Source organism: Melanerpes formicivorus, unplaced genomic scaffold (genome assembly GCF_026170545.1).
Source record: "Melanerpes formicivorus ecotype bairdi unplaced genomic scaffold, bMelFor1.0.p_v2 SCAF_17, whole genome shotgun sequence".
Lineage (NCBI taxonomy): Eukaryota > Metazoa > Chordata > Aves > Piciformes > Picidae > Melanerpes > Melanerpes formicivorus.
This window is the reverse complement of record NW_027142369.1, coordinates 11,847,660-11,860,846: the sequence shown is the minus strand read 5'-3', so window position 1 is coordinate 11,860,846 and position 13,187 is coordinate 11,847,660. Positions and strand designations below refer to the sequence as shown.

General features: G+C 38.4%; 1 protein-coding gene across 5 annotated transcripts in view; it reads right to left on the bottom strand.

The window, feature by feature from the left end:
• CUNH14orf39 (chromosome unknown C14orf39 homolog) overlaps nt 1-11,707 on the bottom strand; it is a 36,214-nt gene extending 24,507 nt beyond the window's left edge. For 2 of the 5 annotated variants that reach the window (XM_068149182.1, XM_068149183.1), the window contains exons 1-2: nt 8,944-9,225; nt 7,789-7,845 (exon numbers count right to left, since the gene is read on the bottom strand). Coding sequence is in view for 3 of the 5 variants with exons in the window: in XM_068149178.1 (XP_068005279.1) it covers nt 4,670-4,796; nt 7,789-7,845; nt 8,144-8,192 (233 nt within the window). In the remaining 2 variants the exon portion in view is untranslated. Of the gene's footprint in view, nt 1-4,669; nt 4,797-7,788; nt 7,846-8,143; nt 8,201-8,943; nt 9,226-11,619 lie in introns of those variants that run through there. The other 3 variants (XM_068149178.1, XM_068149180.1, XM_068149179.1) reach the window with 3 other exon arrangements.
• Between the last annotated feature and the right edge of the window lie 1,480 nt (nt 11,708-13,187).

Below are 13,187 nucleotides of genomic sequence, written 5' to 3'. Positions count from 1 at the left end.
CATTCCTCATGAGGCAGTGCTCCAGTCCCTTAATCATTCTTGTAGCCCTCCATTGGACTCTTTCAAGTAGATCCCTGTCCCTGTTGAACCAGGCATCTGGCTGTATAGGATGTCTACACAGCTACATGTATCTGTTCCAGAAACACATCCCCAGACACAAGCTGCTGAGTGGCTCACACCAAGCTCACAATTACATTCCTCTAGAGCAAATATGGTTCCACATCTGTAATGTTTACTCCAGGTCTCCTCTAGTGTGGCTCCCCTAAAAGCCTTGAAATACAATTAATCCATTTTTGGGTTTACTTCTTATTTCTGGAGTCTTGTAATGTAACTGCTATGATGCAGTCAACCAAAGTGACTTTCTTATAGCAGGATGGTATAGACTGCTTTGAAAGTACAGCAATGTGAGGAAATGCATGAAGGGCACACAACTAGTAAACTAATAGTACTTAATCAACATTCAAGTGTTAGAGATATCACTTCCTTGGATGTGGGAACTCCAGAAAATCAGGCAAATAAACTTTCTGATTCTGATGTGATCTTTAAAAGAGGCATATAATGTCTCTTTAAAAAGTAAGCATTCTGCCTGAAAATTTTGTTGTTAGGAGCACAAGCCAACCAGGCCTGGACATCTCCTACCCTCTCTGATAAGGTAACACAAAGGTATCTGCACAGAAAGTTGTAACTTCCAAACAGCCATTTAACACTTAACAGACACCAAAGTGTTTTGAGGCGAGGGAAGGTACAGAAAAATTATTTAAGTCTACTGAGCTAAACAGGCATATGTGCTGCTGACAAATACTCTGCTCAGTCAGAGGGAATAACCTCTGTAATGACAGGTTGTCAGCAGGTATCTTCTGAGGTTCTGAGAGCCGAGATTCAGATGATGGATGAATAATCTAACGGACTGGGCTAGTGTAGGACAGAGATCCTATTTCCAATTTTAAAAAATCCCATGTTTCCTCCAAGGGCACCTCCCACATAAGGAACAACAAAAAAAAAAAACAAACCACACCCTGTCTGCAGTCAGGGCTTAAACTGATTGATAAAAGCAGCTTTTGTCCAGAATACAAGATACCCCAAGGCAACACAAACTCCCACAATGAAGTTTGAGTGGATCTATCTGTCCTAGGAGATGTACACACAAGCCCCAATTTTAGGAACATGTATATAGATACTATTAAAGCTAAACATTGTAGAAATACAGGAAGGAAAAATCCATATGGACTGAAGAGACTAAATGGAACAGTATAGATACATTTAAAGAGTTACCTCAACAAGAAGGAGGGGAGAAATGGCAATACAGAACAAGGTTGCAATCGAGAAAAGCACATAATTCACCACTGGAGACATGAGACCAACTGAGGGTGCATATGGCCCACTTTGCACTGCATGTTCATGAGTAGGGTAAATGAAGGGCATATTTGGATGTGAGTATGCCCTATGATTCAAAACAGAAGAGTTTGTAGTATGCAATAACACAAAGTATGAACATTCATTTAGAAAATCACTCCAAAGGTAGAATATAATAAAGGCTTCAGTAACAGCTAATTTAATGTAATTCCATCAAGGAAATAAATAAAGAACAAAGACATGATAATTAACTTGCTATACCAAAGTCAAATAACCTTGAACAAAAAAAAGAATGTATTTCAGGTGCTGAGACAACACACTAAAGAATCAACATTTATAACATCAATGATGATGGCCAACAAAAACAGCTGAATGAGAGACTGCATCATCCATTCAGGAAATTTAACACTGTTGGCAAAAACTGTTTGACATCACTGGTGATTAAAAATCAAAATACAAAAAGGCTGCTTCACCAGACCTACTACAAATTCAGTAGAAAGCCGAATTTTTAAAGGCTCAGGTTTTATAAAAGTAGAAACAAACATATTTATATGAAAATCTACTGGCACGCAAACTTTTCTGCTCCAAAAACTTGGTGCCTTTCTTTGGAAGAGAAAAAAAGTATCAGGCAATGTAAAAGTTACAGAGCTTCTCTTGATCAATGTACAAACTGTGTTGTATTTTGTGTTCACATCTATTCAGCAGACGTGAAAGAAACAAGTAGTACAAGAACACTGTTTTGTAAACACAGGGTACACAGGATTCAAGTAGCTCATCTAAAAGTTTGCTAAATGCATCATTGCTTCACAGATGTTCATGGTAGCTATCACATTTATTTGTCCTTTCATGAGCTAGGGTATAAAAAAACATCTTTATCCTCACTTTTTTGAAAGCTAGTAGGACAAGACAACAATTTCTTTTTCAAATTAGCAACATTCCAAATTCATCTGGCTTTTATTTTTTATTTCCTAGAAATCTCACCATCCTTGAATCCAAATTTTAAAAACAGAAGAGAATCAATGCAATTGGAATAGGTTCAACCAGATGTATTTCACCACCACTTATTGTTCTGGAATCAGTGTTTCTAGTTTGAATCATTCAAGAAAATAAATACTAGAAAAATGTCATCACTTGTCTAATCATACACATTTCTTTTTGGTCATGTTGTACATTTGGTTCTTTATTACATAGACAAAACCACAGTAGCATCCCACTTCACCTGTCTCATCTATCATATTTTCTGTAGACTTGTTGAATACAAAACCCCCACATTTTGTTCAAAGGCTTCAGAGATACTTCAACATACTTACAATGTCTAGTGATCCAGATGAAAAGTTGCTTCCCTGAGAGCTCTATTGGGCAGTACTGGCAATTTGTCAACTATGAGGGTGAGTGTGACTTCAGAAATTATATTTGAATTTGCAAAACCAACATTAGAATCATGGTCAGTATATATGGAGTATCAACTACAATAAATTTTAGAAGTTTATGATTCTAGTACCTAAGTGCTCTAATAGTCTGTTCTTATAGTTAGGGCTTGTTTACCACAGTTTTCAGTATGTCGTTAAATGACATTTTCAATAATTTAAGACACAGTCTCCTCTCTTCTGCAAGCATTGTCCTTCTATGAATACATGTATTCATTAATGAGTCACTTCTCATTTTCAGTCTTTTTACACTAATGCCATTAATTATTCTTTGTAGGACCTGAGCCAAACCCCATTGAATTCAGTGATTAAAATTTAGAGCAGATCCTTAGTTCTACCCTTCATTTTTTATTTTTTTATTTGCATCACTTAAGAGTTTATAATTTGCAAATAAATTTGCAACTTCAAAAGGTATCTAAGGAAGCAGTGGGAAAGGTATCAGAAACTTACAGATACGTTCATTTCATACTGCAGTGGAGGCAAGAATTTAATGCAAAATAAAATTGGAATTTTCTTGTCAAGGTCAAATATTTTCCGAAGTCTTTTTATGTTAAAGTTACAAATTGGTATGGCATGGCAACTGATGCAAACAGATAGCCACTATACCCACTTAAATCACTAACAGTTCCATTCTTTCTTCTGTTTTCAGAGAGTTCACAATAAACCTAGACCAGGCCCCAGTGCTATCTTTACTTTTCTTTTTATTCTTAGAAAACCCACACTCTCCATTCACATCTTTAAAAAACAATAAAATTTATGTTACAGACATTTTTATTCAATTCCTTTACATTTTATTATTCATTATCAGTAGGTATAGAATTTCAAAAAAGCAAAAGACAGAATTTACTAACAATTCATCACTTCATCTGCCAAAGACCTAGACAGTTTGTGGAGAGACAAAAGCTGCAACACGCTGAAAGGGCAGGACTGTATCATTTGGGCCAAACTCTCTGTGTTGTCAAATATGGATTTGCCTTTTTAGCTACCCTTGCAACATCTGAGATTGTCATTTGTAAACATCAGATATTCCGGGTCAGTAAGAAAAAACTCCTTGTAGACAAATTCTGGCTTGAGAAACTTACTAAGATCCAAAAGTGATCTGCATTTGAAACTTGCACTAATAATCTGACTGAAAATTTTCTCTAATCTGTGAACTGCAGCCCATTGCCGTCATCAGAACAGCGTGACTATTTGGTATTTGCGGTATTTACTGCAAATAAATATTTAGTATTTAGCATTTGGCAATCTGCAGTAAAAATTACACCAAAATCTTCTATTAGAAGTGAAGATATATCTGTGTGTGGAGACAGTTATGAGAGAGAATATGTATAGAATAACAACAACAGCAACAAAAATCTTAGGAGAGAATATGTATAGGGCAAAAAGTTGTCAACTAAGAACAGAAAGATGCTTTCATTTCAGAAGCCAAATTCAGAATTAAACAATGAAAATAATGGAGACTTACTGTCTGTAATAGTTATTAACTTGTTTTAGTTAACAAAAATTAACTTTTTTTTTAACAGTATGCTTAATAATGTCCAAATTCGACAGAACTCACATGCATCCAAATATAGAAAAATTATGTTTCTATCACCTTACTACTTCGCATGCTTCAAAGACAGTACCTGTCGTCTCTACAACCTCTTGATTCTAATTTTAAAAAGTCCAAAACTTAATTGTATCCTGTTTTGCTGTAATTTACTTTTTCAGGGGATAGATAATACTGCTGCTTTTGTACTTGGTGATTTGCAGCTTGAAAAAATAGAATACTGGTGTTTAACATCACTCCTGCTAGAGCACACGCACACACACACATAATTTTACATTACTCCCTCACTGACTTTGTTACTGCCATCCATAACTGAAAGTCCAGGCTGTATTATACTTACGCCTTGCAGCTCTCCTTACTACTCTTATTGTGCTTGTGCAAATCAGCAATTGCATCATTGCTGTTATTTATATGTTCTTCCAACCTAGCAATTTCATTCTTTTTTTCTATTATTTTTGCAGTATGCACTAGAATTAAAAATAAATACAAAAGTAAGAATATGTATTTTCAACACATCTGTGAAATAAAAGTCTACATTCAGAATGACTTTATTTTTTACACTCAGAAATACTTTATCTGGAGACTGCCAGATGAGTAAACAGCCTGCAACTGAGCAAAGCAACAATAAAGGGAGTTTTGACTATGTAGTACACAATTATCATTTATTATTGTGAGACTGGAAGATTGATTGTGCTGTTTCTGCATCCTAGCCTATATAAAACCGAAGTAACTCTTAGTAGTAGAAAGCAAAGCACTCTTAACAGCTAGAGCTGAACCTGGTGGGGTTTTTTTGGTTTGAAGTTCACAATGTTTGCAGACACTACAAGTAGTGTACAGGGAAAACAGTGTAATCCACTTTGCCCCTGTTCACAACTGGGGAGACTGCAGTACAAAAGTTGTCTGAACTAAAATTCTCATTTAAACATTTGGTTTCTTTTACAGAAGTCCAGAAACACAAATATTTTGAGTAGGAAAGATGACTACAAAATTGGAGAAATAAGAACTTCACCAGAGGCAAATAAACAAATTGTTACTAGACACAGAAATAGAGAAATTAAAAGATAAAGGAAATTTACTCAAGGTGGGAACGTGCAATGCATGACAAATTAACATAGGAGACAGAGGTTAATTAGTGAAAAAAATATGTTATGATGACAAATCCTTAGGCACTATGATACCTGCAGAGATTTTTAAGGCAGATCCTTAATTCTGCTTTTTCTAACAGAAGACAGCTGCTAACATTTTCCAAATGAGTGATTAGTGGAGAATCCATGTTGTTGAATTGTGAGAGCCATCATGCAGGCTCACCTTGCAATGCCATGAGCACAACTACATGGACTTTTTTTTGTCCCTCTGTACTGTTTATTTCTGACTTTTTTTCCACACAAGGTTTCAGATTTATTAGTGCAAAACCACACCTTCCCATCACTGCTATCCTGTTGCCTAAACAGAAGTCAGTCACAGACACCAAACTCTCCTCATCTGATGAACCAGGAAGGGCACCTTAGTTATGCAAGGCACCTTAGTTACTGCTCTAGAGCTTCAGGTCATCCTGAAGTTTGGGTCTAGTTTTGCAGAACTTGCTAAATATGAATTTTAAATGCCACATGCATCTATACCAGAAAAAAAAAAAACCACTTCTGAGGAAAATACCAGTCCATGAAAACCAAAATGTTCTCAGTGTATTTTAATAGCATGAGTTATCTCAATCTAGCTTCAATTAATATTTTCAATATCTTAGTATTTTCCATATTTTAAGTCAATAATTTGCTTTTACTTATCATAAAGCCTAACTATGGAACAATCATCATGTGCTTCATTTTCTATAAAAAAAACAGAGGTATTTGGAAGCATACTGAAGATGACAGTTTGAGATTTAGCAAGGTATAAGATAACTATATTAACAAAACATCTATTACTTAAGCAAAGCTATACCCTTAACATTTGACTTAGTATTTTCTATAAATTAGCACTTGTGTGTCAGGTGTGAGCTCTTCTACTCACCCTTTGCTTTCTCAAAGACCCTGCAGATAAGATTTATCTCACCCAACTTCATAATGCAGGCACCTGCTTCAGAACTAGACAGTCATGGCTACAACTACACTCATCACACCCAAGCAGACAATTTTTACAGCTTACTTTATCTAATCTACTTTAAACTCTTTTTTCAGGGTGAAACAAATCGCATCCTCAAAGTCCCTATTTCCCTCTAGCAATTATAAAAAGGCACTCTAGCCAAAACCACTGATAAATCTCATACTAGAGGTCCATGGCTGAATGCTACAACTGTTCTGCCAAGCAATACACAGAGACAAAATTAAATCAGAAGAATGATTTCTGGACAAATTTTTGAAAGAACCAAAACTTTAAAAATTCAGAGTGTTGGCAGTGCATGCACATATATGTAGAAATCTCTGAACTGAACACACAAATGTCTATGAAAGATGACTACACAGACTTTGGATTTTCACTGAAAGCATGCTTATTTACCACAAGCTTGCATAAATGTTAACAAAAAAAATCAACTCTTACTTCAATTACATGATTGAAGTGTTAAAATAGAATTCTAGGTGTACTAGATTTAGTATTACAGATGTTTTCATGATTAAGATTCATTATTGATAATCTTCTTAATGAATAAGTACCAGCTTGGACATCTCAGCTAAGATTATTAAAAATGTTGCCATCAACAGGAACACCAATCAGACCACAATTCTCTCTCCTTTTTCATGAACCTTCAATATCTACCTATGAAGTACCAGTGATGAAAACAGATGTCCTTGGACTGTAAAAAGAATAATTTCTCTACCACAACCATTCTTGAGAGTGATTCCACATAGTAACATCATTAAAGTAATAAAAAACCCCAGTCTTAATTCCATAGTATTATGTTGTCTGTAACTCTTGGCAGGGGGAGAAAGAATTTGATATAGAGCAGGACTTTCTCATTGGGTCTACTATTTTTATTGTCAAATAAAATCACCAGCTGCTTGATTGCAAAAAAAAAAGAAGAACCAGGCTTAAGTAGGTAGTAGCAACTGAGAGAACCTTCTTTATTTTAAGAAAACAGAGAGAAGAAGCAGTGAGGCAAAGGTCCAAATCTGGATAGAACAAAAACCATGAAGAAAGGGGGGCAAGTGGCAGATGTATTGAGCAAGCACAGCTGAATCAAAGGACTGCCAGTGACTGTGAGGAAATACAGAGTAAGAGCGGAAATGGCGCAGCATGGAACTGGCTGTCCAGGAGACAGCTGAGCAGCACTGGCTAAAAGTAGCAAGCAAAGCAAAGTCTGCTCAAGAGAATGAACAAGTATTGATGGAAAAAAATGAGATAGGGTGAGAGCAGGACACAGGACAGCTTCCATTATTAGGCTTGCTTCTGCTCCTGAAACACAGAACATGTACCAGAACAAACAAAACAAAAAGCAGTCTAATAAAATTATAATTTATCACTACTCACAATTTATCTGTTGAGTCACATGTTCCTTGGCATAAGAAGTTTGCTCTAGCTGGAAAACTAAGAAGAAAATAAACACTTTTTCATACACACACATATATATATGATTTGAGCTGTGAAACAGATGTTTGTTGGGTGGCATTAATTGCACAAGCACTGATGAACAGAGTTTAACAAAATAGCACTTTTACTATTAACTAGCTATTACTACCCATCTCCATAACCTCACAGCTAACAAAAATAGGCTAATATCACAACCTTAACATTATATGTTTATTTGAAACTAATATAACTGTTTAAAGCAAAAAACATCACTCTATGTACTGTGTTAGTGATTATTTTTTATATAATGACCTACCAAACTGAAGCAGAAGTTTGTCTAAGTTGTTCAAAAGCCTGTCACTCATTCTGTAAACTATGAAAGAAAAATGCACTTTGAGGATTTACGCACTCAAAAGCTTTACTGATACAACAAACAAGTTAAAATTGCAAGAGAATACCATATATTTTAAGATAAAAGGAAGAAAAAGAAGTTTTAACTGCATTTGAATTAGTATGCAAACCACTTCAGAGGAAACACATTTTTGAGTGGTAGTGGTAGTGGATTCATTGAAACTCTAAATCAAAGTTAGAAAAAAGGAGGCATATCATTTAGGTAAAGCTTCACTCCTGGAGCATTTCTATCTTTGAGAGCCTTTGTGTTCTTAGAAGGCATGAAGAACGAAAGAAAAGATGCTTGTGTACAAAACGTGTAACCTCTGCTCCAGTTGGTTTACTAAGCTTATCAACAGTGATGCTGGTAATGGAAAAGCTACTTATCCATTCTGTACACTCCTCCCGTTGTAACTGCGATGCGCATTTAAATCAGAAAGTATATCTTCTGGCTGGACTCAACATAAAGATCTTTTCTAACCTAAATGATTCTATGATTGCAGATGTCTAACTGAGATTAAAGACAGACCTCACATACAACGGAAAGCAGATTACTACAAATCCATTCTTCTGTTTGTGTAGTGCTGCTATGTGCAGAAATTTAGTTATGGGCCTTTAAACAGTTTGTGAGTCATACAGTCCACTAGAAAGGATATAATAACCATTTAATCAAAATGCTGTTCACTCAGATACACTCCACATTAAGGAAAGTTATGTGATACTTACCTGTTCCACAATGGCTTCTTCACAACATTAGTTCTGTGTAAAAAAAGTAAAGCCACAACAAACTGGTGATGAGGATGAGATCCTAATCCAGGATAAAGTGGAATAGAAAACAACTGCAGAATTTAACTTAAGTGGCATTAAGGCTACATACTATAGCTTTGAGGCTGGAAACAGGAGGGGCTGGGGAAAGCATTTAAAATGCTGGATGTTTGACAGAAATGAATTTGCCTAATAGTTAAGTGAGGATCAGAACACCTAATCCAAGTGACTGGATTAGTATAGGCTCTGATAAAAACTCTGAGAAAGATAATAGTTTTACCAAATGTATTTAAAACCCTAGTTGCTAATGCCTGGAAACAAGATAACAAACAAACAGATTCTGAAAACACTAAGAAAAATACTAAGAAATACTACATCACGAAACAGGTCAATGCAGAATATTTTTGCTTTTACATGATATGAAAGAAAATCCTAAGTAATTCCCTTGGGTGCAAGAATTAGTTAGGAGCATACATTTAAAAACTGTCCTCTAGAAACAGTTTAACAATGTTTGTTAGTTGTTTCCCTGATGGTTCTCATAAAAAATGCAAAATATTGGGTAGTACACAGAGGACACACAAATGCAAAATAAAAAGCACAAACACTAAACAGCAACAAACTTCTATTCATTAGTTTATGTATCACAACACAAAGTTTAGCAATAGAGCAGATTCTACAGCTGTATCTTACTAAGATACAAACTATGCTATCATCGAACCACCAAGTTATGATTAATCTTGTCTTTTGAATGCTTCTGTAGAAAAGAGAAACAGAACTGAAGTAAATGTTTAATTTTTTTGCTGTAATTTTACAATACAATTTATGTAAATGGTAAAGCTGCAGAAAATGGCAACATTTCTGAAATCATGCGTATGCAGAACACCTGCTATTATGGATAGTTAAAATGAAGTAAACTGCAAATAACTGCAAATGACAAATGTTATTGTATGTTGTCAATTACAAGGATACCTGTCACTAGGAGAAATGCTATTCTGTGTTGTCAATTACAAGGACACCTGTCACTAGGAGAAAGCGCTGAGGGATTCAATTGCACTAATCATCTGTAGGGTGTTTGTAGATTTTAAAACAGTAGCTAACACCAGTCTGAAACAAAAGCGATCTACATTCTGGACAGCTGATAACTTCCAGGATATGACTGTAGTGAAGACTGATTCTTGGTCTTACTGGAGAGAAAAGTAGCATCCAACCATTAACCAACTCTGAATGATAAGTTCAGAGTTTGTTCTCATATGGGGCTATTATTTTTGTTAAAGAGAAATACATAATATTTAGCAATAGGTAAAAGAGCTTCAAACTTCATATGTTACTTCTAATGATGCTATCCAGAATGCTGCCACAAGAAAAAAAAAAAAATTACTAAGCATCTTGCATTTTTTGTACATTAATGTAATTATATGGAATTCAATTGTGGCAGAAAACATTACGAGACTGCACTGAGTGTGCAAACCACAGACAAACCATCTGATGGAGTCTCTAGCCACTATCATAACACTGTCATTAATGCCACTTCTCACAGCAGAGTTGCAGCAGTAGCTTCATATACCATCTGCCAACAGCCATTTCTAGGTTCTTCATGAAAAGATGAAAAATACCCCTAATCTGTGAGGTAAAATTCTTCCTCAATTCTAACCCCTGTCAGTTGTGCAACAGTATTAATTTCTGCTGTCTTATATAAACTGTAAATTATAATTGCTCTTTGGGGGGCAAGCTGTATTTCTCTCGTGCTATTGATTACTGGTTTAAGACTCTCTTAAGTGACCAGTTATGTGAGTCTTCTTGAAATTAAGCAAGTATTTCTATTTCTCTGTTAAAAAAAAAAAAAAGCTTTTCATTGTGTGGCCCACAGTTTTAGGAACCCTGAGGGCAGACTGGATGCTGCCTTGAAGGTGATGACATGTCACCTTTTTTGAAATTGCTTTTGCTTCCACTGTTCCCCACATCAACAAACTGTTTTCCTGGCCAATGAAAACTGCAGTTATTACATCTGAGTTTTAAAAAATTATAGGGCTCTTCATTTATTAAGTCCCTGTTTCTCACACGTATTTTGTTTTTTATATTTAAAGCACATTGCCAGCATGCATTTTGTACCCTGTCTTCATCACCAGCTATCGACATGTCTCTGAAGTCATCAGAAAGTGTATGGGATTGCCACATTCTAAGCACATGGATGGTACTGAAAATGATTTCCTGAATTCACAGAATTTAAAAATTAAACGGATTTATGTAAAAATAGTAGGGGAAAACCCATCCTGTGGGATACCAGAGGGCTGCAGCTGAGGGCTATAAAACGGTGACACAAAAAAAGGGTTGCGGCCCTCCTGGCCGAAAATGGTAACAGGGCCGGGGAGGCCAGGCAGTCCCTCTGCATTCTGGGAGGCCACCATCTCCGGGAAAGTGACCAGAGTGTGGTGGTTCTGCATCGCCTGAGGTGCTAACATAAGTGTATGGGCAAGGAGAGCCATGGCAGCCGCCAAGGGCCTCACCCGAGGCTATCGAGCAGAGGTGGGTAGAGCACGGCCACTGCCCCTCTCTCTTAGCTTCATCCCCGCTGCTCCGGAAAAGAGCAGGGGCAGCCTAGATCCGCACCCAACCTAGCCCTGGAGGAGCCTTCCACACCTACAGGCCCTTCTGGCGTGTGATCATCGTCTCGTCGCTCTCCCCCACCGCCGGCCACGACCCATGCCCCTCACTGCGGCGAGGTGGGAAAATGGCCGGGCAGCCGCCCGCGGTCCTGGGCGTCGCGAGGGGAAGGGTGGCGGGAAGGAGGCAGGGGGATGCGGAGCCAGACTGCAGCACCGGCCTCCTGAGTGCTGGAATGAGCCCTGTCAAAGGGCGCGGGGAGGCCGGCAGGGGCCACTTCCCAGCCGACGCCTCGTTGCCCTCCTTGCCGTGAGCTGCCGGGAGCGAGGGTGAAAGCTGCCAGAAGCCGGGCTGTCAACTGTGAAACCTGGAGCATCTGCCGGGAGAAGGGGCTGAGGCCGTTTTGCTAGCTGGCCAACCAGCAATGGCTATCGGGTCCCATCGCCAGAAGCTGCAACTCGCTGCATCCTCGGGGGCGTATCAGCAGGATTCCTGCCCCTTCCCCCCAGGAACCCACTAGTTTGCCGTGGCAGTGAGAGTTAGGAGGTGACGATCAAGATTTCCGAGGGCTGCGGGCCGAGCCGGCGGTGCCGGCCGCGAGTGAAAAGCGATGAGGATGCTCCATCTACCGGGGAGAGCGCGCAGGCGGGCGGGAGCCGGACGGCTGCAAGGAGAGGGGGCCGTGGAAGAGAGGTAGCTTCTGGAAACCTCCTGGGGAGTTAAACATACACCGGGATGCCACACAAAATTAAGAGACTGCAGCATGTTACTTGCTTCATCCACCCTCCAAGCGCCGCACGTGTTGCTGACCCAGGAATAGTGACTGCATAAAGCCTTCCTGCCCTCTGTTAGCTCACGTCTAAGGGTGCAGCCCACTCCTCTGGCAGTTTAAAATCACATTAAAGTGTCACACTTCACATCCAGGGACAGTGCTTTGCATTGAAGATGCTGGGGAGCGTCACCAACCTCAGCAGCTCAGATGTGCAGGGCAGCCTCACCACTCACCTGGGCATAGCTTGTCTCAATTTATTTATTTATTGATGTGCAGTATTACAAGGCAAAAAATGCATAGCCCAGGCATGGCAGAAAGTAGAGCAGGACACTTGCCTCCAAACTGCGCTAGCAGCAGAGTTGATTTTACCTTGCTGTTGAAGGCTGATGGAGGCAGAGGATGGATTTAAGACTATCCATAAATAAAGCAAAATAAGATTGTGGGGGGTTGGACAAGGTGGAGGACAAAAAAAAACCCCAAAACAACACAATAACAAAAGAAAAAAACAAACCACAAAACCAAAACATCAGCATGGCTGATGAAAGAAGAAAAGACAGGGAAAATAGAAACATGATTGAAAAGACAGAAAACTATTTCTGCCACTCGCAGCATGGGTGTTGGCCAGATGTGATGCAAGTCAGTTCAACCAACAAGAAATGCAGCTTCAAAAAGAAACAGCTGACCTACCTGGCTTCAGGTCAGCAATGAAGGAGGGAAAAGAAAACAGAGAAAGAAGTGGAAAACGGCATGTCCTTTTGGAAGCCACGTGTCTTCAGCCTCTGCTCTGTGGACCCTGATTGACAGCTCTGTCCTTTTCTACAGCATCTCCCTG